This window comes from Saccostrea cucullata, unplaced genomic scaffold, assembly GCF_032062105.1.
Source record: "Saccostrea cucullata isolate Sc308-1 unplaced genomic scaffold, CSIRO_AGI_Scuc_v1 ctg115, whole genome shotgun sequence".
NCBI lineage: Eukaryota > Metazoa > Mollusca > Bivalvia > Ostreida > Ostreidae > Saccostrea > Saccostrea cuccullata.
Genome location: NW_026932690.1, coordinates 149,825 through 175,491, shown reverse-complemented (window position 1 = coordinate 175,491; position 25,667 = coordinate 149,825). Strand labels below are relative to the sequence as shown.

The window sequence follows — 25,667 nt, the reverse complement described above, 5'->3', positions numbered from 1 at the left end:
TGTCATTTTGTATATTTATAAGACTACTTTATAATATGTGAAAATAAGAAAAAGTTAAATATAGGAAGCATATGAAAATAACTAATATATCCTAAAATATTAAGAAAAACAGAAAAAAATTCGGATTAGCCAATATCCAGTTTAGTTAAATTATTCATGAAAATTTGCTAATATCGTGCTGAAGATATAGTAATATCCTTTTATGCAAAAAGAACAATCTTTAAACTTTTGAAATAGAAGTAGGCATCACATGATTTGCAATAGTATTTTTATTCTAAATGTCAAGGAAAAAGACCTTGACCTGACCTTGCCTCTCATATAAAACGGTCAAATTTCACTGATACTATCACTTACTGATGTTGTCTTCTTGACTCTGTGAAAATTTCATTAATTCTTTAAATACAAGAAATATGAGAAGAATCCTACCTTAAGACTGAAGTTTTCAAAGTCATTACTACTAACGTTTATTTATTTAGATAAAATTTCGTTTTATTTATGTTGCTTTATTTAGCGTTTGTATTATCTCAGAAGCGGTTGAGAGTAAGAACTATATTTTTACACGTAGCTTTAAAATGGCGACTATGGGGTCAACATCCTGTCTTGAACAGGATGACATAAGCCGGCAATTGCTCTTTGAGCAATAAGCCCGGCTAAAAATAACTATCAGAATCTTTGTTTAGACAAAATATCACCCGACAGAAACTTTGTACAGTTGAAACACCCAGCAGAAACTTTGTACAGTTTAGTAACAGAATCTTTGAAAGATTAGCATCAGCTAGGCTATCAAACTATCAGAATCTTTATCCAGTTGAATAATAGCTGTTAGAACATTAATGAAGAAATCTTGTCAGAATCTTTGAAAACATTTAAATAACACCTGTGAAAATTGAAAATCTTTGTACAATAAAACAACAACTGCCAGCATCTTTGATAAATACTTTTATAAGTAAAACAATAAATAACAGTTTATTTGTATATAAAAACACAACATAGCAAAATATTGCACAAAATGTTTGTGAGTAATTGATCCTAGTATTTGTTATAATTCGACTCTCCATCAAAAACTGGATTTAAATATCCATCATCACTGTTTCTGAATCCATTTGGAAACTTTTTCTGAAAGACATACAGAACGACAGCACCTATAAGGGCTCCCAAGAATAAACAGGCAAACGCAATACCCACAGCGCCACCTGTAACGGAAAAAATAACCATCAGTTTGAAAATCATATTTTGTATTGTCAACCAATCAAAGGCTTGGTTGCTGCAGTTCAAGTTATTTCATGAAAAAAATGAAATTAAAAAAAATGTATTCTTTAATCTTTACATATCATAAAACGATTTCACAGAAATTCTACCTGAAGAAACACCGTTGCTTGATTGCTGCGACTGCGCACCAACATTATTTAGTGCGGTAACGCCGGCGACACTCGGAGTGCAAGGTGACGTCATTGGTTTCAATGTTGTCACTGGACAGGTGACTTTCGGACATTTCGGTGGTCCGAGTGTGGGTCTTGGACACGTGACCTTTGGACAGTTGCACCCTTGGGTAGTACACGGCTTGGGTGTTTGTGACTTGGGCCTTGTTACCACTGGACACGTGACAGTCGGACATGTTGATGGAGGACATGTTGCACATTTACAAGGACCTGCTGAATAAAATACAAGTAAATCTAATTAACTGAATTCAATATACATGCAACTTGGTACTAGCAATAAAAGCAATGAAAATACCAGTAAAAGAGCAAAAGCGAGATCCCATTTTTATTAACTTAACTGGTTGACAGAGCCATTGATATACAATTTTAACGGCAAAATATATTGATCGATACTAGCATAAGAGGAAACCGCTCACCTGGGCTTTGTTTGGTTGGTTGTTTGGTCGTTTGTTGGGTTGTTGGTTTGGGTGTCTCCGGCGACTTTGTGGTGACCTTGGTTGTCTGAGTTGGCCCGGTAGGTGGTGCCGGTGGTGTGGGTATAGAGGTGGTCCCCTTTGTCAGGACAGGTAAGGTCGGGACAAGGTAAGTTCCGGTTGTCGTCGGCAGTGTGGTGGTTGTCGTGAACTCATCCGGGTAGTAGAGCGGAATGATCCCCAAGGCAACCAACTGGAAGCTCTGTTATAATTTTCAAAATTTAGAAGTACATGTCTGCTCATGTTCCAATTGGTTATAAAATATTTAGGAAAAGTCCTTGACGAGATCTATCATTTTAACTGAATAAATTGTTTCTTATTCCACATAAAATGTTGAACAAATCTTCAGATATTGCTATAATTAAATTTATAGATATTTCAAGATATGATAAATACCACTTAAAGATAACTGAAGAATATCTAAATCTTTTTTTTTTTGAGGGGGGGTCTAATAAGACCAAAATAACCAATTTTCTAAAGTTCCTGTTACTGCTAACAGACTACAGTGTCATAGTACATGTATTTCTGTAAGTGACACCGGCTTATTCTGATATCAAACTAAAACTATTAAGCAGTGGATATATTGCAATTGTTGGCATCGGAAGAGTAGAGTTCGGTAGAGTTCGACATACTGCCTTATGTTCTACATACTTAAGATAAAAGGCTCTTTGTTATATGTAGAATCCATAATTGTCGGTTATATAATATGCCCTATGTCCTTATTTTACAATATACATGTGTAGCTGTATAAAAAAGAGAAATGAACGTACTTGTCCGGTTGTGTTGTACACCCACGGCGTGTCTACAAACCCCGTGAGGAAACCAAAGGCGCTACTGAGTGGCTCCTTCATCAGAGGTGGGGGGTAGATATTGGGGTTATCTACGGGGGATTTATCCAGCAGCACGCCACTGAAGTACCACTGGTTGTAACCAAGATTGTCAAACTGTTGGAGGAAAAACACATCTAGGTAAAAGTATCAGTCACTGCATTTTGAAGACTTTCAAATCAGAACCCACGCCCCTATAAAACCTAGCTGCAGCACTTAAGCTTTATGGTTCTATATATTGGTTTTTGACCATCTGTGTGATAAGTCTCGTACCGCAAATAAGGTGCGATTTAAGTCGCAAAATTGTCTGCCCACGGTTGGGAGAATTTCTCCACTTTCCAGTATTGATAGGGTTATTGTGGAACCCAGTTCGGTACATTACCGTTACAATGCTGAACATGAAGTCAACATTACCGCTACATTGCTGAATCAGAAGTTATCATTACCGCTACATTACTGAATCTAAGGGTTAACATTACTGCTACATTGCTGAATCAGAAGTTATCATTACCGCTACATTACTGAATCTGAGATTAACATTACCTCTACATTACTGAATCTGATATTAACATTACCGCTACATAACTGAATATGAGTTTAACATTACCGCTACATTACTGAAATTGACGTCATCATTACCGCTACATTACTGGATCTGACATTATCATTACTGCTACATTGCTGACCCTGAGATTAACATTAAAGCTACATTAATACTGAATCTGAGATTAACATTACCGCTACATTTCTGAATCTGAGATTATCATTACCGCAACATTGCTGAATCTTATATTGACATTACCGCTACATTACTGAATCTGACATTATCATTACTGCTACATTGCTGAATCTGAGTTTAACATTACCGCTACATTGCTGAACCTGAGTTTAACATTACCGCTACATTACTGAAATTGACGTCATCATTACCGCAATGTTGCTGAATCTGACATTATCATTACCGCTACATTACTGATTCTGACATTATCATTACTGCTACATTACTGAATCTGACATTATCATTACTGCTACATTACTGAATCTGACATTATCATTACTGCTACAATCCTGAATCTGACATTATCATTACCGCTATATTACTGAATCTGACATTATCATTACTGCTACATTGCTGAATCTGAGATTAACATTAAAGCTACATTACTGAATCTGAGATTAACATTAAAGCTACAATACTGAATCTGACATTATTATTACCGCTACATTGCTGAATCTGAGATTAACATTAAAGCTACATTACTGAATCTGACATTATCATTACCGCTACATTACTGAATCTGACATTATCATTACCGCTACATTGCTGAATCTGAGATTAACATTAAAGCTACATTGCTGAATCTGAGGTTACATTACCACTACTGCACATTGCTGAATCTGAGATTAACATTGCTGCTATAATACTGAATCTGAGGTTAACATTAAAGCTACATTGCTGAATCTGAGGTTAACATTACTGCTACATTGCTGAATCTGAGATTAACATTATTTACCGCTACATTGCTGAATCTGAGATTAACATTACCGCTACATTGCTGAATCTGAGGTTACATTACCATTACTGCACATTGCTGAATCTGAGATTAACATTGCTGCTATAATACTGAATCTGAGATTAACATTAAAGCTACATTGCTGAATCTGAGGTTACATTACCACTACTGCACATTGCTGAATCTGAGATTAACATTACTGCTACATTGCTGAATCTGAGATTAACATTAAAGCTACATTGCTGAATCTGAGGTTAACATTACCGCTACATTGCTGAATCTGAGATTAATCATTACCGCTACATTGCTGAATCTGAGATTAACATTAAAGCTACATTGCTGAATCTAAGGTTAACATTACCGCTACATTGCTGAATCTGAGATTAACATTACCACTACATTGCTGAATCTGAGATTAACATTAAAGCTACATTGCTGAATCTGAGGTTAACATTACCGCTACATTGCTGAATCTGAGATTAACATTAAAGCTACATTGCTGAATCTGAGATTAACATTACCGCTACATTGCTGAATCTGAGATTAACATTAAAGCTACATTGCTGAATCTAAGGTTAACATTACCGCTACATTGCTGAATCTGAGGTTAACATTACTGCTACATTGCTGAATCTGAGATTAACATTATTTACCGCATCTTCGCTAGCCAAGGGTGACAATCTGCTCCTATCCATTTTTCACGAGGAGAGGAGCGGATCGTCACCCTTGGCTAGCGAAGATGTATTTACCGCTACATTGCTGAAACTGAGATTAACATTACCGCTACATTGCTGAATCTGAGGTTACATTACCACTACTGTACATTGCTGAATCTGAGATTAACAGTGCTGCTATAATACTGAATCTGAGATTAACATTACCGCTACATTGCTGAATCTGAGGTTGTCTAGTTGCGCCTGCGTAGTGAGGATTTCTTGTATCTGGTCTGTGATGTAGTACTGACTGACTTGAGTCAAGTCCAGACCACTCGCTGTTAACATAAAAAAAATATATCAAGAAATAAAAATATAATTTCAAAGTGATATTCAGCATCGGCTAAAAAATTTCCAAAAAAAAATTCTGTTGCAATTTTGCACAATTTTGATCAATTTTGTAAATCATCAATTAGTAAGAAAATGGTTTACCCATGAACTTGATGACAAAGTTTTGCCTTTGATTTCCCGGGAAGCAGGGTCCAATGTCGAAGGAGGAGAGATACGGAGTGGAGGGGTTCAGTTTGTGTACATTATGAATGATGGCGAAATCCGAATTCTCCTGTAAGTTTTCAAATACAACGAAGTTAGTCTGAGATTGACGATCTGAACTCTGATCTTATCTGATAATTATACTGGTTCACAATTGGAAATCTTATTTTGAATTCAAAGTAAAAATTACAGACTTTCAGTGGTCATGAATTACATGAAGGTGTACATAACATTTCTCAAACAAAGATTTGATGTTAAAATAAATGTAACTTTAAACTAAACAAAAATTGACACCATCAAAAACGAAAACAAAACAAGAAAGAAAAAACAAAAGCAAAACCAAACAATTAAAAAAACAGAGACAATTTAACCAAATATTAGAACTGTACTCACCGCCCACACATCAAACCTGACCAGACTCCCGGGGGTGATGGACGTACCGATTCCCTCCTGCCACCCCTCCTTTAGAAAAAAAATACGGCGGGTGTACTCGATCAGTATAACAAAGACATGCTTCACCATTAATTGTAATTTATTGAACTTTCATTTCTGACTACGTATTTTACCATATTGTTTATATATTAACCCCCTCCCCGGTTAATACAATACTCCCCAGAGTTTACATGTAGTTATTTATAGAACTTACTCCCAGGAAATACCACTCCACGGTTTGGTTTTGTCCTATATTTAAATCATAATACAGCCCGATCCACACATCACAGAATATTTTTCTTGTGTATCTCTGAAACATCATACAGTAATTATATTAGCATTATACGATATTTTATTATTTACAAATAATATATTCGATACACTTGAAAACATTTTTTTCTATCGAAAGAAATTGTTCAAGTGTCGGCAGACCAAAGAATGGTAATCAGAAAAAATAAGCGAAAGGAACCCAAGTGATTTTTTTCTGGGTAAAGTGAAAAAAAATAAGTTCTTGCCTTTCCAACATACTGAATGGTGGCGTTTTGAATCTTAAAGAAATCTAAAGAATTCTGCATTTGTATCCGGGTCCCAGGTACCGCTGTCTGATCGACAAACTTATCTCCCCTTTCAATAACCGTCACAGGATCGCACGCACCAGTATAAGGGTCCATAGAGTATCGAACACCTTGGGGGAAAGAAACACAAAGGTTTGTTAAAAATATAAACATTAGGGTTCATATGGGAAACATAGTTGATGGACCTCTAATTATTCTTGAAGCTTATAAAGAAATTTAATTAGTCTTTAAAGTGGTCAATTTTTGTACAATGAAAATTCCCATATGTCCTAGCTGCGACTAAAATGTATGAATACCGTCATGAAAATCGAACACGATCTTGGAGGGATCAGTATCGTCGCCGCCGGCTGACTTTGTCTCATATCGTACAAACTTCCTTTGGGAATCAAACCAGATCTGAAGCAAACCAGAAACATAAGAAACTACAAAAACAACAACAACAAATAGCATTAAGAAATCAGGGATAACGGAAGGGAAATACGATTTACCGTTTCGAACGTGACTTGTTTGTCATGCGTGTTGACCCGTTCTATGACTGCTGAGAAGTCGCTTGGAACAGGCAGCATAGGCTTTCCAATATCTTTCCCAGCGCAGAACATACCCGGCTCTGTCTATATATTAACAAAGAAAAAACTCTAATAAAAATGCGATGAATTATTAAGTATAAACAGTTTATATTATAAGAATGAGTCTGTTTATAGAGTCGAGGAAATTTCTGTTGAATATCAAATCTATAGATATCCAACATAAGGTTTTCCTATTTCCTATTATTAATTCTGTATGAATGAAATTTCGCTCCAAAATTGAAAACACAGGCACGTAGCATCGATATTGAAAGTGGGGGGGGGGCAGCCACAGAAATTTTTTTTTTCACTTACCTGAAAAAGTTGACAAGCAAAAAAAAAAAAAAAGGAAAGGAAAATTGCCCAAAATCCTATTTCGTGGGGGGGGGGGGGGGGGGGGGTTAAGAGGCAAACTTTTTCCAGTACCAATTCCTTTCGATATCCATTTTTTTAAGCTTACAATATTATATTTCCTTCATATTACAGGTAAATATCAGTATCTCGAACATGGGATATCTCGAATACCCTGCTTATGTCGAAGTCAGTCGCCGGTCCCGGCCGTTTTCTCTCTATATATGATTCAAAAAACACCTGATATCTCGAACACGGTAATCTCGAATACCCCGCTTATGTCGAAGTATATTCAAAGTCCGAAGCCCTTTTTTACCTGGGGGTCGTAACATAAAGGCTACTTAAGTCTTAGACCGTGCTTAAGTAGGACTTAAGTACAGTCTAAAACTTAAGACCGTAACTAGAAGCGTACTTAGATTTGGCAATCTTAGCAAAACTTAGGCGGCCGGTAGAGGTGACTTAAGTATATCTTAACTTTCTTGTACATATATTTAGAATTATTTAATGTTGACTTTCGATGTTTAAAGTTTCCTCTATTCATATTATGCATTAAAGAAAATAATTATCTATATTTGACGCTGATTTAAGAATTTTATTTTTTCGTTGGGAGGGGGTGGGGTGATCACTGATCCCAATTTCACTCACAGCACAGCACAGCGCTAGCATACATGTAAATACAAAATTTAATTTTAGGGATATGTCTGAAATTAGTAGGACTTCGGTTATAGAAATATCCCGATTTTTGTTTTGTAACCTTGATTGTAAGTATATCATTAAACTTCTGCATTTTTTGCTTCTGACATACGTGGCATTATACATAGCCGGGATTCAAAATGTATCGAACTTTTTAGAGTATCAATTTCAAGTGAATAGGCGGTCGGTTATCTTTTCTTGTCTGCGATAATAACAGGGTAAGTGAACATTTATCAAAACAAAAGAGTTACAAGAGGTAAACTGAAAACACCTCAGGTGATATAAAACAATTGTCGTGAACATTTACAATGAATCACAATTCGCCTCCTTCTGACCGTGCAGTATTTGTTTTCAAACATTCCGAATAGTTTACAATATAATTATAATTTTAATACGAAATCTAATCTAACATAACTTAAACCGATAGGTAAGGACGTCAACTTTAATATGTAATTAATTAAAACCCTAACTGAATCACATTTAGCAATATATCTATATAAAATCAAAAACTATAGGTTGACTCATGTGAAATATTTTTAACATAAGTCTGACTTAGCTAGGACCTAGCTTAGTTCGCTTTATGTTACGGTTTAAGACATACTTAAGCAGTACTTAGACAGGTCCTAAGATTGTGCCTAAACCGTACTTACGACCCTACTTAAGTCAAAAACTTAGCAAGCTTTATGTTACGAGCCCCTGGCTTATCTCGAAGTGCAGTGAATTTTTCGGTCTACTGAACACACATGGCGTCGTGACTTCACACACTCTCGGCAGTGGCTATTAATTACACCTTCAAACTTGGGGAATCTTAATTAATCCCAAGCTCATGTTGATGTCGGGTATTTGTAACAGGTTAATTGGTTTGACAGCTTGGGTGTTTGGTATAGTCTACGACCGATAAAACAAACCACTTCACAGCAACTCAGAAATTAAATTACCGATATTGCATTTAATAAATATGCTCTGTATAATTAAATTCCTAAATTCATAAAACAAAAATATATTTCACAACAAACTTAAACAGTTAAGTTGCAGTGCATAACGCACAGTGATTGATTACATTCATGTTTATCTGCGTATAAATAGATAACCTTGACCGCCATTTGCATTGTTAGTTTCGTAAACTATGTGTTCCTTAGTAGTACTTCGTAATGTTATACATGTAAGCTATTAATATCAAGTACACAGTTTGAATACTGATTATTTTTTTAAAAACATTTTTCACTAAATTTCATCAAATTATGTTTTTAAAAAATTTTTATTTTCTTACAGAAGGTTCTTCAACTATAACGCTAATGATACCTCCCGTTTGACCACGTAAGCATGGCCTGGAAAATGTAAATTCGCTGAATATGCAATAAGGCATGCATATTAAATTGTTTTACAATTATACACGACAAAGAAAACAACAACATTGTTTTTCTTAATATTTTTTGTGCATATGCCTGAGACTTTACCATAAAGACTGCATGTTTTGTAATACAGGATAGTGTTACGCATGAAGATATAAAAAAACGGGACATCGTTGAACTTTTCTTTGTTTCGAGATAATGATATTTCACTGTACTTTACTTTCGTATAAAGTGGGGGGGGGGGGGGGGCAACCAGCCTTTAAAAGAACAATTTAAAAAGTAAAAGTATTTTTGGCAAAAAAAGTGGGGGGGGGGGCAGCCCCCCCTGGCCCCCCCCCTGTTGCTACGTCCCTGAAACAAAATTGAGATTTATGACTAACTACCTGGACGCTGTCAAGATCTGAGGGAGGGGAGGGGAGGAAGTTGACGTAATCCCCCACGGCGTGGAATCTGGTCTCGTTATTGTTGTAGGACCCCCGGAGTTCTAACCGTACTGGAACCATAGCATCGGGGGCCGCGAATGGCATCGGCCATCCTTCAGCTGGGGGATAATCCAAATTGAAAATACATCAAAGTATTTTGTCTCATTAAAATTGATTCAAATATTAAACATGCACGATACTAGCATCAAGAAGATTAAACAATTGCTCAACAAGTTGTTAATTGTAAACATTGGACACTAACCTGCAAAATAAAGAGTAGCATCCATCGTGACGTTGTACTGGAATAAATAGACACACGTTGTCCAGGTCTGGACAACTGTTGATCTGATGAACTGAGTTCCTTGGTTTACCTAAAACCAAACAAGTTAACATTGCTAATATTAGGACCATCCCCAGCTTAGTTTGGACTTTCAGTAAGGCGCAGCATTCTCGACGTTACATATACCTGGTATTAACCTCTGAAATTTAGACAGTTTTTTTCATCACTGTTGAAATATACATGGGATAGAAATTCCCGAATCGTTGTCAACAACAATTTAAAGTTCCTGATGTTATCAATTTCTTAACCAATGAGAATCTATTCGCCATTTGACAGGCGGTAAATATGTAGCGCCGAGAATGCCACGCCTTATTGAAAGTCCAAACTAAGCTTGAAATGGTTCTACTTAAAACTGTATTTTTTAAAACTTGGTTTTAATTCAACATAACCATCAGATTCACCTTATTTTTTTTTTATAGGATTTGATATCTTAAGCTTTCAACAATCATTTTGCAAAGAAAAATTTTATACATTTTAGTTTTAAAATTTGATCAATTTTGTATATCTTTATATGGAGCTCATCTTCTAAAGGAGATCGATCAATATAGTCTAAAAATGGCCACAACCACCCAAATTTCTTTACTATTATGCCCTGTTCACACGGAGAGTTTAATTCGCAGTAAATTAATGCGAAGTAAACTAATGCGAATTAAAATAATGCGAATTAAATTGCGTTCACACGACAGCTAATTCGAAGTAAACTAATGCGAATTAAAATTTTACTTCTGCAGCCCGGCGTCAGCACGGCTATCATGACGTCATTTGCAGATCACGTCACCTTATGCAGAAGCAGATCCGTTTCACAGGGGCCTGTAACATACTGTATTTGATTTTACGTAATCACTATATGTTTACAAAAAGATTTGTATATATATATATATATTGATTACGTAAAATCAAAAACAGTATTTTACCGGCCCCTGTGATCCGTTTGACATAATGGCAAAGTGTCTGTATGCACATTTTGATGATTAACAAAATTTTCCATAGTTTTTCACTCAAAAATAGCACATGCACCTATAGCTGACCACCGACAAGTGGCATTTAAAATTTTGCCATTACGCATGCGTCAGAATTTGATATAGCTTCGCTTAGCGTTCACACGGAGCTAATGCGAAGTAATTTAATGCGCAGAAAACTAATTCGAATTAAACTAATTCGCATTAAATTCTCCTTGTGAACGCTAAGCGAGCTAATTCGCAGTAAACACTTACGTTCTAAAAATGGCCACAACCACCCAGTCGTCTTAACTATTACATGTATTTGCATGATACTTTATGTGTCCCAACTTTGAGCATGCTCTGAGATCGATAGAATTTTAACACCTAGATGGGCTACTGACAGATAATTTGAACAACCATGATTTAAGTCAGCATTTCGTGAATTCTATTTTAGTTAAAAAGTTAGCAAATACTAAAAATTATTGGATTCTATTAATTGTGACTGACATACATGTTTTTAAAATAAATTGTTCGATCTTTGTTTTCTACTTTATTTGACAACGGATTATGTCGTCTTCCCTATCAATACGTATGTCTAACAGTAAGTGTGACTCGGCATGGAATACTCCCTCCTCCTAGGCGCCTGAACCCTAGGAAATTTCGAAGGATATGTTGTTTATGTTCAAAGATATGCATTTTTGTATATTTTTTTTAGAGATCGATCACTGTTTGTTACACATATCTTCAACCTCTGTATTTCATTTACATGTACCTAGCTATGTAAAAGTGACATTCGCTTGCATTTTTGATTACATGCCTGAATAACATATGAAATTACAGGTACATTTATTATTTTATGTACAATTGAAAATGTCCATAAAAATAACAGTTCAAAATATTGCATTAATGATTTTTTTTACTTACAGTAATGGATTGTTTAAATATATCGTATAACTGTTTTGTTGTTGATTTCCAAATTTCTTTTCCAAATAAAACATCATCAAGAATATATTTGTGTGTTTTACATTTACCTGAAAAAAAAAATCAAATACCATGTGACATCTCTTATTTAAACAAATAAAAAGAGTAAATTTTAAATATGCATTTCTCGTATTTCTATATTCGCAGCCTTTATTTCAAACAATTTTACTCACTATTTACAATATCAATTTCTGTATATTCTTGAGCGTTTTCATCATATATAATCCGTGACGTATGACCTTCCTGTGTAATTCGTATACTGCTCAACTTCTCCATTCCTATGACGTATTCCTCAATACTGACAGTGCTGTTGTTATGTAATAACTTCCATTCCACTGTCGTAGAATAGGAAGGCGATAATGCAGGTAGTGGAGAGGCATCTGCAGAAGTAGAACTTTATTTTGTCACGCATTCATTGATATATTAGGACATGTATTCACTGCACACCAAAGAGTTCTAAACATGTGGAAAGGACAAGATTGATCATGACTAATACTTCTTTTTGGTCCTTTGTTTATCAGTCTTTCTAAGGACACATTCGAAATGACATCACTGAAAATAAGAATTATTGACAGGAAACACAGAGTTCAAAGGAATTTCCAAATGAATGTCCAAAATTTCTTATTTTTTAATTAAAAATTCTCATTTTTTTAAATTCAAAATTCCATCCATTTTTAAAAAGCACATCTTGTTCAGGAAAAAAAAAACATTGAAGAAAAGGCAACTCATAGTTGTAGTCATGAAAGAACCTACATTTTATTTTTTATTGGACACTATCACAACATTTACCTAGTGTGTTAATTTTTTAATGCCAAACGGGGGGGGGGGGATTCCATTGTTATCAGATCTTGTCCTTTATGCATTTGTAGTCATCTGTTCGTAATTATAAAATACGGTATATTGATATTTACAGTGCATTATTACTTAACTTATAACCAATTTAAGATTTCTTCTTATCGCGTAAGTTTTATATATTAATATGAACTGCATTTTTTCAAATGTAATATATTTTGCACGTCTTTCGATTGACTCTCTGCTCGACAATATACTGCAGTACATGAATTGTGTTTTAACATTTTTCCTGGAATTATATGCATTGTTGGTACTCTGTGATGAAATGATTAGTACATTAACTAATCAATATACATGTAATTCTACCAATGCTCAAATTAAAACACATTTAATTTACAATTTCATAAGAATATACAAAGTCCTTATTTTAGGAAAAAATATACTATGTAGTCTGACTTTCCAACGCCAAACAGTTTTTAAAAAATGTTCATTTTTAGCCTTCCTGGTAAGAGACAAGAGAAGCTAATGAGAAAGTACTGTGTCCAAAATCCGTTCGTTTGTCTGTTTATTCAGTCCTCTTTTTACAGTATTTTTTCCCCAAAAACTAAACGCATCAGTTTCGTTTAGAAGTGAATACTGATATACATCATACGAAATTATTAAAGTTGAGTGGTGTTTGCTTCGCCACACTTCACCTATAGTTGTTCCTTACCCGAAGTATTGGTGACAGGAATACAGATACTCGTGTCAATCTGGCCTCGAACAACAGGAAAAATAATCAAACACAAGCTATACAAAAAGAGGGCTCCCGCGGGACGCATTATTAAGCTCTGAAAAAGAAGTAATAAGAATTTTAAAAATAAAAATGAGTTCAAAGTCAAATGTTATTTCCAATTCTATTCATCAAACTGGAATGATTTCATTACGCAAAATGTTCTTCGAAATACAGTTTTGTCCAAGTTCGAAATGTAGTGTACTACAAGTATATACATGTACATGTAAATGTATTTCACATTAAACGTAGAATACTAGAGAAATATTCGATTTTCTCTCTCTTAATCCGTTTCAATAAGTCTTTACAGTACTGGAGCCGGCCCGGCGAAAGCAAATTTGGCTTGGGGGAGGGGGGCTTGAGGGGGAGAGTTTCACAATCAACTATCAAAAATTCCTCCTTGACAATTTTTTATTAAAAAGTCATGAGCCATTTTTATTTTGGGGCACAAGCATAGAGCAGGAAGAGTAGAATTGTTTTCTACAATTTTTTCAAAATTATTGAGGGGACTTCCCCCCCCCCCCCCAATCCGAGGGCAAGCCCTTCGCTTCATACGACCATGCACTGTATTACAGTAGTTTATACAGGTCATATTTTGTAAATATCCGACTTATCTCTCTCATGTGACCTTAGATTTTATTTTACCTATGCCCCTCACTTTATTTCTGATACTGGAAGATATGGACACAGATTTTACAGCATTATGTGTGAATTATATATACGATATACTTACATTGGTAACACAGGGATTCCTGATATTATTTTGTTGTGTAATAGAGAAACGTATCCCGATTAGATCTATCAGACATCATACCCAGTTTGTTATCTAGACTACACCATCATTACTATCTTATCACAGTTATCGTAAGGACACCGAGGTTCAGTTGACAAAATATATAAATATATACGTGTTTAATTTGGAATGTTTATTTGTAGGTAAGCCTTTGTCTATCGAAATATCAATATCCACTTTCGAATCGGGAAACTCACACGTGCTCACTCGGTTTGAAAGTCTACAGATTGGAGACGTAGGATAAATAAAAATAATTTAAGTTGAAATATGTGTCTCAAATAGTATAATTTCATTCATACTAGTACATGTGGTTGTGCATTTTCGAATCTATGAAACTATCCACAATCGTCATGTTGATATATCATCAAACTATTCATTTTGTATGTATACCTGTATAGAAATATGAGAAAGGAGTTTGTTTAGGAAACGCTATTTAGGCAATGAATTGTTTTTAACTACTGGGTGTAAATAACAGTGTGATAGTGCCATCATCTCATTGTTTGCCAGCAACACTCAAAATTTCAAGGCCCAATCTATTTATTTATTGTCTTAGAATTAGAAATACACACACAAGCCCTCACACAAACACGTGAAAGAAAAGATACAAGAAAAGTAAAATAAACACTGTATGTACATGCACGTAATCTGAGAAAACAACTCAAGTAAAAGGGCAATAAAGCGTACTATCGTTCAAACGACTTCTTGAAAATGACATGACCTAAATGACCAAGCCGTCAGTTGCGGCCTCTGGTATGCTATTTATGTCACTTCCGGTGAGTAGCTGAAAAGTGACGCTGACAAGTTCCGGATTGTAAATTCCAAACAACGGCCATAGTGGCTCTGACAACTCCGAAACCACAAGATTCTTGAAATGGAATACGATCTTATTGGATTTAGCATCCACAACGATCCAATGACGTTTGACGGTATCCAACAGAAACCCATAGCGCAGGCGCACACTGGTTCCAGGAGGATTTGGTGTGCGTGGAGACAGGGCATTGTGTGCCAGGAGTTGGCCATTATGCCAGGTCTGCAGACATACTTTTCCACACACGTGACACCCTCTAGCACTCACTGCCCATGCGTATGGATAGCAGTCGACAGAGTAGTGTTTGTCAACTACATCTAGTCTGGCCAGGGCAATCTCAAACAGCATGGTTTGTCTGATAAGACGGAGGACCTTATACTGGACAGCCACCTCAAAGTAAAACAGGCCTGTCTTATACAGCGGAAGGTTCGCCATCGTGCCGCGGTAGTTGATCAGACGACCGGACTCTTTGGATTGATGGCTTCCAAAATAGGGACGCTTGACTGGTTTTGCTTTCATGTGTTTGGCATTTTCTGAAATCTCGATGCTGGCATGAGAAATGGAGGAGTCGAAAACGAATTCAGGACCTAGCAAAAAGGAATAAAACTGTTAAAAATCGACAAACTAATTTTGTGCTTTATTTCAAAATTATTCTCAAAATATTATGCTCTCCATATATTCAAATTACACGTAATGAAACTACAAATTTACGTACAGATGACGTCACCCAATACAAGATCCACTCCAGGCGTGAACGTTCGATCCCCTCCATCTGAGAGGAATGTGATAAAACAATTTAATTTACCTGTACTAAATACTGGAGTATTCATTTAATCTTATTTGCTATAATAACAAAGGTTAAGTAAAACAGTTGCGGTTTGATACCTGTTGTGGACGTTGATGCACTCTTGATCCTGTCTTTGTCTACAAGTCCAACAATAGAAAAAATCTGAGTTACAGTAAAACATGGTTATAACGCGTCATCTGTGATGCTAAACCTTTTGGTTATATCCATTATGTACCAATTCAATAGTTATATCTATAGTTACATATGTAACAGATAAGTAGCTTACTAAATGTGGCTCCGGAGTCCCCTCTCCCAGTCAGGACGTAGAAGGAGTAACCTTCAGTGTTGACCTGCTCTCCCATAACGTAGATGTAACAGACGTGTTTCCCCGTCTTGTTCCCCACGAACGGGACGCTGTAACATCCCTCTGACTGAGCGCAGTCCTCCACCAGGGGCTGGGTCAGGTTTCCCTCGGGGTCCCTAACCTCCGCTCTTACTTCAACCTCCCCTGGAAAAATGAAATTAAAAACAATATGCATGTAGCTTTATTGGCGATGTACAAAAGTTTCAACCTCCTAAAAGGGTGAATTAAGATAATCATTATTTCCAAAAAAAGTTAGCAATTTACAAAAAGTCTAAAAGATTTCAGTGTCATTTGCTTAAATGACTTTAAGGAGGGATGCTCACTCTAAGTCTTACCCTCGTTTTGTTGATTTCCATCTACATCAAAAAGTCGGACGACAACCGCGACTTCCTCCTCGTCAACAATGACGTCATTGGTCACGACCTGTGTGTTGGGGACATACGCGGATGTTGACCAAACATGCCCACAGCTGTTCAGGAATTCCTGAAACTCGTCGCCTAGGCAACTCTTTTGGAACTGTAAAATAAAATGAGAAAATAATGCAATGTTTCATGTTTTGGATAAATGTCATGTTTAAAACAAGACAAGACAGTTTCAAAGCAAAATTAAAACAATTGCAATGTAATGATAAAAAAGATAAACCAAATGCACTTTTAAGCCATTTATTCTCATTTTCGGTAAATACTTGAAAGTATACAAGTATAAAATTTCTGTATAAAATTATAAAAGATAAGAATTTTGTGGCACCAGAATCCAAAAAGTTAAAATGGGAGATTTACTTAAATGAACAGAAAAACACTGGGAATTTTTCCTTCGGAATGCTTCAATATGTACAAAGGACACCAAAATAATTTACTTTCAATATAGAATTCTTATGGGCTTCCTTGCCACAAATTCTTTTCTTCACAAGATAAAAATTGCTGAAAACAATTTTTGTTCTTTCTGTAAAACAGATCCAGAAACATTGATTCATCTTTTATGATTGTAAATAACTATTTTTTGGAAAGATTTTGAAAATTGGTATCAAACATTTGAAAATGATTATGTAATTTCAAAACAAAAGGTGATGCTGGGTAATATTGAAGGAAATTGTTTAGAAAATTTTCTCATCTTGTTAGGAAAAAAGTATTTGTATTACTCAAGAACTCAATGTACTATACCTAAATTTACAGAAGCTGTTAACATTTTTAAGTATTACAGGAAAATTGAAAAAATATTGTGAGAGCAATTTTCATTGTAGAACTAAAATGTATAGTAAATGGGCAATGTTTGATTTGATTTGTCATACACAATTTCAATTATTACTTAAGGTGTAATTATGAAAGCTGGTATTTTGGGAAAGGTGCACAGAGTGCGTGTGGTATGTGAGGGTGTGTTTGTGTGTGTATTTTGTTTTTTGTAAGTATGAAAATATTCAAAAATAAAGCATTAAAAAAATACTTGAAAGGCTTGTACCTTGATATCAGCATTTTCGTGAGGAGTAATGTCGAATGGTTTTTCTTTGAGCTCTTTCAGTCGTCTTTTAATGGCGTCTTTCATGTTTAGGCACTCTGACGGAGTACTGTAGGTAGAGACACTACCAGCCACCTCGTTGGCGTCGTCCATATTACTTCTATGGTTGCTTAGTTCCTCCGTCTGCTGCTGCAGTCGTATTTTCTTTGCTTGAGTTGGAAAAAAATATTTGAAGAGAACATAATTACTAGTACTTGAAAAAAACTTGGCGTTCAAACATAAATATGTTTTCTTCTAAGATACTATATCGTACCTTTAACAATGGCGTGAAGTTTGTTTTTCAGTTCATTCCGCCGTCTGTCAACAATTTTCTGACATCTATCAAACAAAACGTCGATCTCTTCCGTTACGGAAGTCTGGAGAGTGTCCATTTTCTTGACGATTTCTTCGATGGATGTAAGAGTGTCGTCTGCTGAAAGTTGGCGATGTTTAACCTCAGACACTAGGACCTCGATAGCCCGTTTGTTCTCTAAGTAAACATCTTCAATATTCCGAATCTCGTGGCCCTTGGATTCCTGGTGCTCTTTAACAGCACAGAGAGCGCAGACTGGTTTGTCACAGGACTTTGAATAGCAGTAAAACGCAAACGGTTGGTCCTCATGACCATGGACCTTGCAGGTGTGTGTATGCTGGTATTCCTCTAATGTGGCCTCCTTGAGATCTTCAATGTTGACCACGTCGTGTGTTTTGGTGATCTTTGTCCGTTTGTGGGCGTCAGTGCATTCCCCACATAGGAACTGTGAGCACTCCTTACAACGATTAGTAGCCTTCTTCTTCATGGCACATTCCTCACACAGAATCTGTGAGGACTTCGTTTGCACCTTTAGGTAGTTAATGAGGTACTCCCGACTCTCGTCTACCGGAAAGTTGTTCATGTCGCCCCCTGGGATATCGTGCGATTCGTTACATTCGGAACATTTGATGACGTCACGTGTCCTCATGGTTTTGATGCACTGGTCACAAAAGGAGTGGAGGCAGGGCAGAACACGAGGTCTCCTGTCTGTGTCGTTGTATTCGTTCATACATATGCCGCATTCGAGGAATTTCTGTCGCACGTGTTCGATTTGGGGACGCAGTGACACCTTGCTGGAGACGCGTGGAGACTGCGTCATAACCGGAAGGTACATTTTAGAGGACGGTTGATCCCTGCGTAAAAAAATGTGCCAAGCTATGAAAAATGTTTCCCCTAAAATTACTGAGGTTCAAAATTCGAAACATTTATCAACAAAATGAGAAAATATTGATAGTTGAAGGACACGCAGTCGCTAACTGTTTAAAAAACTGGGAATTCTCTTCAAATTTTTTTTTACATTTCATTAAATTGATAAAAAAAAATGCATTGCATTTAATGTGTAATACATTATAAGGTCGAAACATAAAGTCATGGAATAAGTTAATCTTTTGTACAAATATTTTTTAGATGTTTCAGAATTTCGAGAAATGAATTTTGATGAATAAATCAGAATTAAAATTTTACTTTGGAACGGAATTCAGTAAAATATACTTACATGGCGGATTTCGACAAGTAAAATAAAAACAGAAAGTATTTAGAAATACCAGGTTGTGTTTTTCAATTGAATGCACTGTCTATTGTTTTAACTTTTTCTATTTAAAAACGTACAATAGCTTTTGACTTTTCTAAATTGTGCGTGACTTGGCATGTTCTTTAAGTTATCCGGGATTTAAGTTTCCTTTTCTAGATTTTTAATTTAGTTTTACAATATGGCTGCGCCCATTGGTTGCAAGGTCAAAATCAAGAAAATGCCTCATACTTGTTAAGCCGGGATTTATTATTTATTCGTACTTTGGAGTATTGTTTTAGAGATGAAATATGATACGTTGTTTACAACATGCTGTGCATCGGACCTTTTCTCTGACTAGAAACACTCTGTCATCTCGTTCCTTCTCGCAGTTGATAGGCAGACGAAACTGGCGAGGATGTACTTGTGTTTGTCCGCATTTATTGCACCACAACCGACAGGTCCAGAGATCACACACCAAAGAAAGTGTAGGAGTGGCTATTGAAGCACCATCGGGAAATTCCCCGTCCTTAAAATCTTTGTATGAGAGTGTGACACAGACATTAACTGCTGACCAGAATGAAACAATCAGTGAGACCTCCGATATATCTCTACGATACATCACTGTGCACTCACTGTATGACTTCTACGAGGAGTGCCCTTTTGGGATTTTGTTTGATGTTTGCTACATAGACTCACATCCTGATGGGGTAGTCGGGAAGGGCATAAAGACGGTGGTTTTCTTACCGGGATCCCCTGGGTCACATTTAGATGTGTTACCCCTCATGAAACCTTTAGCAAGAGCTGGGTATAGAGTCATTGCAGTCAACTTTCCAGGTCAGATAAAAATATGTTTAGAATATGTGAAGAGATTTGTTGAAATTCTTTTTTAATGCTACAACATCCTGCATGGTTCTTCTCTTCATAATATGTGACCATTGGGGTTGATCACAGTTGTGCCTTCATTCAGAAAATGTCAAATGAAACAGCTTACAACTTATAACTTTCACACTTCAAATTGCATGAGCTAGTCAAGATTGTTGCATCACTGATGTCGTATGTCAATCTAATTAAAATTGGTTCAGGTTTATATTGTGAAATTTTTTAACAAAAGATATTGCAGTCAGTAGACTCAATTATTTTTAGTTTCTCCACAAGAACTAAATCAAGTAAATGTTCATTATAACTTTTAAAGGACCCATAAATATATTCACCATTATTATGCTTCCTGTCAGTTTGTGTTATATTGCATTTCCATAGCCAAGTATAAATAGACATACCTGGTTCAGAACTTAAGGTTGTTTAATTTTTTAACAAAAGATATTGCAGTGTAGATGCAATAATTTATTTGTTTCTCTGCAAGAACTAAATGTTCATTATAACTAAATATTAAGGATTTATAGTTATATTCACCAACATTGCTTTTAAGGAAATCGGGGAGGATTTCATAAAATAATTTGCTTGACTAGATTATAAAAATTTCAATAATAAATTTTCTGTGTTTGTGTACTGAGCTCGCTGCACTCGCTATAACCACAACAGATACAAATACATGTAACTCTAATGGAAATCAGTGTGGTATATTATATTTCATTCTGAATTAAAACTGTTCAATAATTATATAATTTGTAAGGAAATAACACAGTTTTTATAATTATTACAAATACAAAGAGAATTTATTTTTAAATCATTAAAAATTGTTTTAAGTATTATTTGAATGACAGTAAATATAATAAAACACTTAATTGTTATGAAATTCATGAATTAAAATGATTTAGAAGCCTTTTCTGATGGACTTGTTTTAGAATCCAATATATCGCATATCGCTTTAAAAAATATTGTATCGTATCGTATCAAAATTTTTGACTCAATACACAGCCCGACTGATAATCATAAAAAATTCTTTGCAGGTTTTGGAAAAACCAACCCTTTTGTCAAGGCCCATGAGTTCATATTTAGGGGAGCTACAGATGAACGATCAGACTTTGTTCTACGATTTCTCCAGGAGCTGAGCATTGACAAGTAATATTGGAAAATCAATTTCACAGGTAGAGATATCTCTAGTGACAAACATGACATTGTATTAATTTCCTGTTGTTTTGTAGGGTAGACATGTTAGTGGCTCAGGGGTCTGGGTGTTACCCCGCTCTGGATCTGGCGGCCTCCCACACCTGGATCAAATCTCTTGGTCTTGTTTGCCCTGGAGGACACAGAGTATTCAGGTAATCACAATCATCAATAAATATATCACTAAGGATTACTTCAAACAATAAAAATATTTATTTTGTGCAAGTTTTCAAAAATTGGAACAATTTTGTTACTTTAATAACAGTTTAAGATTTACTTGTAAGATTTGTGAAATATTCAGCTGTTCTTAAACGAGATAAACTGTAAAAAAAATCTGACTGTCCTATCAATGAAAATATTACATTTGTATGAACATTAAAAAAAAATGTGAATTTGTGTTGTAGAGGGATTTCTCCATATAAGGGTGTTCAGAGAGTGGCCAGGATGTATGATAATAAATTGTTACGATTTTTCCTGTTATTACGGGTTATGATTGACAAGTACATATTTCGGAGGATTGGAACACGGAATGTCCCATTGCTTCACATCATCAAGTCCACTGTGGAGGCAGCCAACTATCAGTTTGAAAATGTAAGTTAATCTGTACACATTTAGGTTTATCTATACAATGTATCAGTAATCTTTTAGTTTGTTTCTAGCAGTACAAAGTTTTATTTAAATCATTTATGTTCATAGTGCACCTTCTTGAAGCAATGTTTATCTCTGATAGATTGTCTTTCTAAACTCACCAAATATCCTCATTAATTTCTTAAGTTTTGGTTAGATGCTACTTCCATCTCTTCATCTTTGATCTGAGCTGTGATAAGTACCAGAGTTATCCCCCTTAAATCCATCTCCTACCCAATTGGATCACCTGGCCCTTTTCCATTGCACTCTAGAAAAAGGGTGAGGTGATCCAATTGATCTCCTCCCCTTTCTTTTTCTGTACAATATTCATAAAAGCTGTGTCAGTTATTTTTTGCACCAGACTGATGACTTGTTCTCATTGTCAGATGGAGACCAATATATTTGCCCTGAGCAGTAGAGGCATACCTGTAACGTTTGTTTACTCGGGTCAGGACTCGGTAGTAGAGACTGATATATCAGAGGAGCTCGCTCAGAAAATGAACCTAGAGCCTGCGGAATTCGCCAAAATGGATAAAAATGATAATTTTATTTTCCCAGGTACACATACAGAGGGATATGTCTTATTTCCTATCTAGCTTGTAACAGGAGCTTTGATTGGTTACAAAGTCGGGTGTAAATACCCGATTTGTAAATAAATCGTGACGTCACAATGCATTGTAGGACGTAGTAAATCTTATATCGATAGCTTGATACACAGCTTTATAAAGAATTATTTGGGTACATATGTCAAATTAATGATTGGACCTGGATAACTAATATTATTTCCTTTTTTTGATTGGTTACAAAGTCGGGTGTAAATATCCGTGCACCCGACTTGAGCCGGGTGTAAATAAACGTGACGTCACAATGCATACATTCTCTATGATAAAAGCAAAAAATCATGTTTACAAAGCATTTTTATGGGTACAAAGGAAATTATTTGTATTCCATACACCCTTCGGCCTTCGGCCTCAGGGTGTATGGAATACAACCCGGGGTAATTAATTATAATGTCCCTAAAGTGTTTAAAAAGATAAATGTAATGATTATTTGTTCAGGCCATGCTGATACATGTATCCTATAGTTAGCAAATTATACATACTAAAACATATAAATATTGTGTAAGAATGTATTTTTATTTGATTTCTTTTTTTTCAGACAAAAAGAAATCAGTGAAAGGTCTATATATAGAACAAGGGAAACACAACCCAATAAAAACTCAGAGACACTGTGATGTGATAGCACTGATGTTACTAGACGAACTAAAGAGAACAACAAGGAGCCAGTCCTGATAGGATAAAAATTGATTAAAATGATCAGATTGTTACTGTAACACAGTATACATGTATGTTCTGTTGAATGGATTGAGAATATTTTCATTATTTATGCTATAAAAATACCAAAATTAAACAACAAAATCAATAATCACTTCTGAATTTTCTGACTGGAGATTATATCATTCAGAAAACGGGATTATGAAAATTATTTGTGAGGCTGGAGTGGAGGGAAACTGATTTTGGAATTGTGTTCTAAGATTTTTTTTATAAATAAAGGAAATTTGAGTTTATTGTAATTTAAACATCACATCAGATGATCATGTAATAGGCTTCATATATCTATCTTTTCTGTCACCCCCTCCTCCCCGCTCTTCCTAACCCCTCTTTTTTCCTGGAGTCTGTTCTTGGTGGAGGAGAATATACGCCTCTCTCCATTTATTATCCCCTTGCAATAGAATTAGAAGTGATATAGTAACGGTATTGTGTGTTTGTTTGTGGTTTAGTGTGCACTGTGCGAAACGGAAGTGACCTAATTTGCATTGGGATCGATGTCGAGTACTGCCTCTATTTATAGATATGCTCTTTGTGAGGGGATGCTCCGCTTTTTGATGCCCTTATTGTGGTTAGAGACACCAAAGAGCGAAGTCAGGAGTGCATCTCTGTTTACGTAGAGTGGTGTTTACTGTTTATTTAACAATGAACGCCATAACTTCTCAACAATCAGACAAATCACATAAAATTATTACTCTGGATCTTGTGATGTAATTATTTCTCATTTAAAGAATTGGAATTCTTCGAGGCCTATAAATACATACACCGCGGCCCACATAGGGAGCTCCGTCTTTGTAGCTGGGGTCACCAAACATAAGAACGGATATGCATTGTACTGAAATGTCATTAAAATCATTTATGCAGGTTGAATGTACTTTTTTTTTTTAAATCGCTAATTTGAGAAACCCGTTATGTTTGACAGAGAGTTTTAATTCAGGGATACAGTGAAAAGCCTATTTCTTCCCAGGTACTCATTAAATGAATCCCCCATTGCTCTTTCTGAGTGTCAAGCTATGTATGTCCTATATAATAGGATTAAAATTTTAAGCATCATTAGTCTCATATACGTACATTGAGAAGTGCGTTTATAGACCAGTGCAACAAAATATCGAACATAGATCGGGTTTTCAATTATTTGATTGTAAATATTTTTATACCGTTTTTTTGAATGACAGCTAGCTGCAGATCTGTAGCTCTCTAGTGTGAAGAAAAGGGGATGGCCATTCATCCAATTTTATTCTTTGTATGAGATATTTACTAAAACATGCAGCAAGTTATTAATTATTCATTTAACTTGGTGCTTCCTGACAGCTCGGAACACTACAGCAAAACGGTGCAAATAAAATATTGGTTCTCCGAAAGTTACTCATACGTGGTTCCAGGAGGTATCTTTAAATTAGCAAAAGCTATAGCCTCTCTTATTTCCAAAGGAAAACTACATGTGCCTTTCAGTCAACTAATATTAACCAAAAAGATCGGGAAATGAGAGTGACTAAAATCCGCCATACAGTCCACAGGCACTTGTTTCGGTAATTATTTTATAACCCATAGTATAATAATAACATTATTAATATACATGTACTATGGGTCAAAAATTTATTATGGTTAAAATAAATGGATTTATTCCGTCTTTTGGTTGTGTCTTATCCATAATTGACAACTAGGAATACAGAGGATATTAAAGATTAAGATTAAATTCATCTCTAAAAAAATGTTTTGTTAAAAATAAGGTGACGATTTATTCCAACTCCAGATGTATATTTGACAAGTCGAGAACTAGGCTGTCCATGCATGTTTTGTTATATGTTGAATATTTACGGTCTATAGCTCATGGTGTTTTTTGTTTATTTTTTAACGCCCTTTTAAATGCGGTGGATCGTTTTCGTGCCAGCATCCACTGCGACAAAGGACCTCGGTTTTTACTTCGTTTTCGAAGGCCCGCAGTGAGATTCGAACCCACGATGGAATGTTATTCGTAAACTTAAGAAGCATTTTTAAATGTCCTTAATCAATTTTAATTAGAAAAGGTAATGTTGATTGAAAAAAATTAACTGCTATCTTTTGGTGATAATAGCGTTGTAAACATGATCGAATTTCCAATAAAAGAAGAAAACCTTGCACTTTTGGAGCACTTTTAATAATGCTAACAATGAATTTATTTTGTATTGTCATATGAATTTAATTGTGAT

At 35.5% G+C, this 25,667-nt stretch overlaps 3 protein-coding genes across 4 annotated transcripts; 1 reads left to right on the top strand and 2 right to left on the bottom strand.

The window, feature by feature from the left end:
* Positions 1-661: 661 nt before the first annotated feature.
* On the bottom strand, positions 662-14,503 carry LOC134235789 (uncharacterized). 2 transcript variants are annotated; one of them, XM_062717933.1, is made up of 17 exons: positions 14,406-14,503; positions 13,613-13,730; positions 12,282-12,488; positions 12,052-12,158; positions 10,109-10,217; positions 9,808-9,965; positions 6,954-7,076; positions 6,762-6,861; positions 6,406-6,575; positions 6,105-6,200; positions 5,852-5,920; positions 5,399-5,528; positions 5,135-5,244; positions 2,683-2,856; positions 1,856-2,114; positions 1,359-1,652; positions 662-1,193 (listed from the first exon to the last, which is right to left on the bottom strand). In XM_062717933.1, exons 2-17 carry the CDS (start codon positions 13,719-13,721, stop codon positions 1,030-1,032), a joined length of 2,379 nt encoding a protein of 792 aa, XP_062573917.1. In that variant the 5' UTR covers positions 13,722-13,730; positions 14,406-14,503; the 3' UTR covers positions 662-1,029. The 2 variants fall into 2 exon arrangements, with proteins under 2 accessions (XP_062573917.1, XP_062573918.1); XM_062717934.1 differs by having other exon boundaries at positions 1,359-1,649.
* A 523-nt stretch (positions 14,504-15,026) lies between these two features.
* Positions 15,027-19,077, bottom strand: LOC134235817 (E3 ubiquitin-protein ligase TRIM71-like). Its single transcript, XM_062717986.1, has 7 exons — positions 18,190-19,077; positions 17,880-18,085; positions 16,760-16,940; positions 16,347-16,568; positions 16,159-16,197; positions 15,989-16,045; positions 15,027-15,860 (listed from the first exon to the last, which is right to left on the bottom strand). Exons 1-7 carry the CDS (start codon positions 19,061-19,063, stop codon positions 15,184-15,186), a joined length of 2,256 nt encoding a protein of 751 aa, XP_062573970.1. The 5' UTR covers positions 19,064-19,077; the 3' UTR covers positions 15,027-15,183.
* A 595-nt stretch (positions 19,078-19,672) lies between these two features.
* Positions 19,673-23,717, top strand: LOC134235787 (uncharacterized). The gene is made up of 6 exons (XM_062717932.1): positions 19,673-20,293; positions 21,367-21,478; positions 21,562-21,678; positions 21,928-22,114; positions 22,537-22,708; positions 23,309-23,717. Exons 1-6 carry the CDS (start codon positions 19,768-19,770, stop codon positions 23,440-23,442), a joined length of 1,248 nt encoding a protein of 415 aa, XP_062573916.1. The 5' UTR covers positions 19,673-19,767; the 3' UTR covers positions 23,443-23,717.
* Positions 23,718-25,667: the final 1,950 nt, after the last annotated feature.